Source organism: Parasteatoda tepidariorum, chromosome 10 (genome assembly GCF_982258835.1).
Source record: "Parasteatoda tepidariorum strain Cologne lab strain chromosome 10, Ptep-v5.0, whole genome shotgun sequence".
Lineage (NCBI taxonomy): Eukaryota > Metazoa > Arthropoda > Arachnida > Araneae > Theridiidae > Parasteatoda > Parasteatoda tepidariorum.
This window is the reverse complement of record NC_141764.1, coordinates 84430302-84435782: the sequence shown is the minus strand read 5'-3', so window position 1 is coordinate 84435782 and position 5481 is coordinate 84430302. Positions and strand designations below refer to the sequence as shown.

Sequence of the window (5481 nt, the reverse complement as noted above, 5' to 3'; positions counted from 1 at the left end):
ACAATGTTGCGTTGCCATCCCAGAAAAATAAATATATTTGCATCTGTAAAAATGATTTAGAGGCGTAAGCAAGCCAACTTAATTTCAGAAGTTAAATTTTTGTAAACAAACGTCAGCGATAGTGAGCAGCTTCCATAGACATTAAGGTAGTCTCTGGCAGCTTCTGAAGTTTTTTGATAATATGCTATAAAATTAATTATCTTTAAACGATATAAGATGGAAGAAGATCAAAGAAGCAGAAATAGAGGTTTACTGAAACAATATTATGGCTTTAATGATGATAATAAAGAGGGATTTGATCCTTATAATATAAATGCTCCTGAGTTTAATCCTGATCTATATCTCCACAAATTGCTGAAAGAATGTAGTTTAAGCAGTTTGATGCAAAAAGAGAATCAAATTTTTCGCCAAATTCAGTCTTTGGATAGTGAAATGCAAACTCTAGTTTATGAAAACTACAATAAATTCATTAGTGCAACAGATACCATCAGAAAGATGAAGAATGATTTTAAAAAAATGGAAGAAGAAATGGATGGTTTATCATCAAATATGGAAGTTATTACGGAGTTCAGTGGTAATATTTCAAGTACTTTGCAGGGACGAAGACAGCAAATAACGAAATTGTCAGGTATTCATTCCTTGCTGAAAAAATTGCAGTTTTTGTTTGAGTTACCTCCTGGCCTAAAGATGTGTATTGAAAATGGAGCTTATGCGCAGGCTGTCAGGTATTATTTAAAAGCTCAAAAAGTACTTTTGCAATATAGTCATATGCCATCGTTTTATGGAATTCAGAAAGACTGTGACATACTTGTTAATGAATTGAAAATAAAGTTAAGAGAGCAGTTTAAATTTAAAGATGCTTCTTCAAAACAATTAGCTGAATGTGTTGATTTGCTTTTGCAGCTGAATGAACCCACTGAAATATTGTGTGATGAGTTTATTAAGCATGCTAAAGAAAAACTAGATTGTGACCTGATGGAATTAAAACATAGACTAGAGAAGCAAACTACTGAATCAGACAATAAGAATACTAGTGGTGAAAAACACGAATCAGATGAAAGAAGTATGGATATATTAGAATTTATTGATTTCAGCTACAATAATTTCGTTTGCAATGTTTCATTAGTTGTTGCATCATATTGGGACTTGTTTCTAGGTAACTATTCTGCTAACATCGAGAATAAAAATACATTGAAACATTCAATACCTCTTGATAAATTAGAAATATTTGTGAAAGACTTAATGAATCAGTATTTTAACTTTATTGAAATCAGATTTTCTCAAGAAAATACTTGCATAGACAGTGCTATACTTGTGAGAGCGTTAGATAGATTTTATAGAAGAGTTCAAGCAATGAACAGGCTTCTTCCTCGTATTGACTTTACAATACAGGGGATTAAAATTGTTAAAAACGTTGCTAAAAATCGTTGCAACTATTATTTAATGAAGTTGAAGGATTGTTTCTCAGCAGCTATGACCAACATGAGGCAAAGCATAGTTGCTCCAAACAATGCAGGGCACGACAATACACTTACGTTTACCGATATTCTGAATAAATTTGAAATGCAAATAGCCTCTGCTATCAAAACAGCCGAATCAGATCTACAGCTATTCATTTCACCAGATGTATCATTTACAATGAAAATTCGTTTCAAAGAAGAATTTAGTTGCAATTATGTTCAAGAGGGTGTTGTTGTGGCATTTTTAAAACATATAAATAAGACATGTGAAGAGTTTTGTGACAGCAATGAGAGAAGTGCTGCTCCAGCTCAATTACTGTTATTGCTGTCTCGATTTTGCCTTAATTCTGAACAGTCGTCCATTAGCGATTTCATTTCTTCCATAGATAGCACTTTTTCCATTCTAACTCAAGATGTTACAACAAACATAAATGATTTGTCTGCTGATACTAAAGAAGTTGCTCAAAAGCTTTTAAACCACTTTGTAAAGGTACAGGGTTTGAATATATCTCAAATGTTGCGTAAAAGCGTTGAGACCCGTGACTGGTTAAATGCTATAGAGCCAAGAAACGTAAGAGCTGTTATGAAAAGAGTGGTGGAAGATGTTACATCAATTGATACAGAAGTTGGGCAGTTATACGAAGAAGGGATTCGCCACGAAAGGAGCAGTGATTCTAGTCGAAGAACATATCCGAGCGTTGGAAGATCTCTAAGATCTAAATATAATGCATATGCTCCAAGTACTGTTGATAATAGTTTGATGAGTAACATACAAAAATTGTTTTCCGAAAAAATTGAAATTTTCAGTACCGTTGAATTCTCTAAGGTTTCTATCATGACTGGTATAATTAAAATTAGTTTAAAAACATTTCTTGAATGTGTGAGATTGAGAACCTTCAGCAAATTCGGTTTGCAACAAGTTCAAGTCGATATTCATTATTTACAACTGTATTTATGGCACTTTGTGGCTGATGAAAATTTAGTGCATGTCTTGTTAGATGAGATATTAAGCAGTACAATCAATCGATGTTTAGATCCTGTATTAATGGAACCTAGTGTGGTTGAAGTTATCTGTGAAAGAGGTTAATTAATCCAATAAATTTTATTTATATTGTAAGTGAGAAAAATATTTAATATAATTTTATATTTGATACAATTTATTATCAAAATATTTATCCCAGTGTTAGAAAATTCACAAGATCTAGATAGAATGCAAGCACTATAAATAATAGTTTAATGTATAGCACACAAAAAGTGTTTTTTTCTTTAAAAATAAATAAATAAATATTAAGTATGGTTGAATTCTCTCAAGTTTCTATCATGAAGGGTATAATAAGAGTTAGTTTAAAAATATTTGTTGAATGTGTGAGATTAAGATAGACCTGAAAATAAAATTTCCACTCGTGGCAAGTCAACAAAATAAAGTGGCGACTTAAATTAAGTAAACAACCAGTAACTTTTTACCATATTTTTTTTTAAAAATTGTTTAATGATAAAAGTGCATTCTGCAGAGTACATTCCAGAAAGATTCTAATAAACAGAATTTTTATTAAAATGTCCAATGTCTTCATTCTAAGTTTTGATCCTTCCACATCCATCAATTTGTGATAAAAAGATTCAGATGAAAGGAGAGTTCTTTACCAATTCGCACACTTCAAATACATTAAGTGTATTTTGCCTCCCCCATTATAATAAGTTTTATAAATTCAATAATTTTAGCTTAATTTTGTCACATATTTATCTTATTTTTATTGACAGATCAACTTTTTATGGTGTAGATTATTTCGAATATGATTTTTTTAAAAAAAAATATAATTTATTCCAAGCAAAAAAAAAGTTTGCCAAATGTGGCTAGTCAGTGAAAGAGACGTATCGATATTGGTCACAGATTATTTAGGTTTGAGGAAAAGGTGGTTACTAAGTTATAAAATTAGAGCTTACCAGCTACTTACAAAAAATTTAAATTTTCAGGTCTATATTGAGAATCATCAGAAAATTTGGTTGCTAGTTTGAGTTGATATTCATTGTTTACAGTTGTAATTATGGCTCTTCGTTATTGGTGAAAATTTAGTGCAAGTGTTGTTAAATGAATTATTAGTACAATCAAAAGGTATCTAGATCCTGTCTTAATGAAATCTAATATTGAAGTTACTTGTAAACAAGATAATTTATATTTAATATAATAAATTGATATTTAATAAATTTTATGGTTGTATGATTTTTTATATTAGATGCAAATAAAGTTTTTTATAGTTTTTTGTAGAACATGTATTAATTTTCGTTATATTTAAAAATGTTTTTGGGTAGATAAAATATAATATTTATATACTTTCTATATTTGCCAGAAATTATATGATATATAATTATAAAATTTATTGAAGGGCAAGATATATATTAAATATTTTTAAATCCAAAATTATATTGAAAAATTGCATAACTTTATATTAAAAACCCAGTTATATTTCTGAAAAATAATAGCAAAATTTTAAGTCAGGATATAATATCTATCAATCTGTTTAAAAAATCATGCAAAATTATATTACGATGTTGTACCTATTATGTATATTTGTAAAATTTGACCAAAGAGTTTATTCTTTATGGGTTGATTAGATTTAAAAGAACTAGGAAACAAGTTTGGTTTTTATCTAATTCAGGTTGATTATTTGTAAAATTGAAAAATATAGGTTGGTAATTAGGCTTACAATTTCAATTTAAAACATTAATGGTTTAAAGGAGACATTTTTAACTAATTAAGTGAATGTAAGGTTTTACATGATGTTATTTTGGGTATAAGTTGGGAGCTTAGCTTGCAATTGTAAAATCAACCTCTTTCAGTATTAATTTTTTTTCAAATTATTGTCTTTTAATAAGATTTATGTTAACAATACAGAGGATGTCTGTTTAAAATTGCATTGAATATGCTTCTGATCATTTGTTTAATTTAGAGATAAAAATATTTTGTATTTTTCATGAAATTTTATTATGTTTGACATTGTTGAAAAAATTTTTTGAATTATATTTTTTAAAGAAATAATTTTTTTATTAAAATATATATAAATTATATAGTTTTGATTATTTAATATTCTAAATATTAATTGACATTCTGAAAGCTATTAAAATATTTTGTCTATTGTCTCCCATTATTCTTTGTGATTTTGATTGCCATACTTAGAGAAATAAAAATGGGAAAAAAATCATGTTTTACAATGTGCTTGTAACTTATGTGTGAAATAAATCATTAGTAAAAAAATTAAACATTTTACTTTATTTAGTTATACACATGATCAAAATATTTTTTTAAAGGGGAGCTAACAAATAATTTTTTTTTAAAGAAACCAATATTTCTTGGTGTAATCTTAATTATGGATGAAAAATAAATACAGAGTATTTGCTACATTTTAGATTTTCAATTTCATGACTAATTCCAAGAATTTTTTATGTCTTAACGAAGTTACTATTTTCTCCGACAAAAACACAACAATAAATTTAAAAAAGCATTATAATAACATTCGTTGAAATGATAGGTATAACCAACACTGTTATACTCTGCATCTTCATATTTATAGATTTTAAATTTTAAAAACAGAGTAAAGAAAGAGTTGAAGCATTAAAATAGCTGAAAAAAATACAAAAGCAAACATTTCTTTCTGCAGAATTACATTCTAAAGATACTTTTCTTGTTCATCAGAGGATAGGAAAGAAATACTCCTGATTTTTCTGTTCTCATTTCGGAATTAAAAAAAATTCGACAATGATCGACTGGCTTCCTTCAGCTAGAATTTTAAATTGATAAAATAAAAAAATTATAATAATAACAAAAATTCTAAAATCACGGAAGTTTAAAAGATAATTCGCTGTTGCTCTAGAAATGTTTTTTCTTTCTTTTTTGAAAGAACACCATAATTTTTAAAGAACACGATAAAAACATTTTATATTTTAATCAAATATGATTGTGAGTGGGTATTTTGCTACAAATTCAGATATTCAGAACACCATGAAATGGGGGGAGGGGGTAAATTCC

The 5481-nt window shown here is 27.9% G+C and overlaps 1 protein-coding gene across 1 annotated transcript; it reads left to right on the top strand.

The window, feature by feature from the left end:
• The first annotated feature begins 94 nt into the window (after nt 1-94).
• Vps51 (vacuolar protein sorting 51) lies at nt 95-4714 on the top strand. Its single transcript, XM_016074074.4, has one exon. It carries the CDS (start codon nt 217-219, stop codon nt 2545-2547), a length of 2331 nt encoding a protein of 776 aa, XP_015929560.2. The 5' UTR covers nt 95-216; the 3' UTR covers nt 2548-4714.
• Nucleotides 4715-5481: the final 767 nt, after the last annotated feature.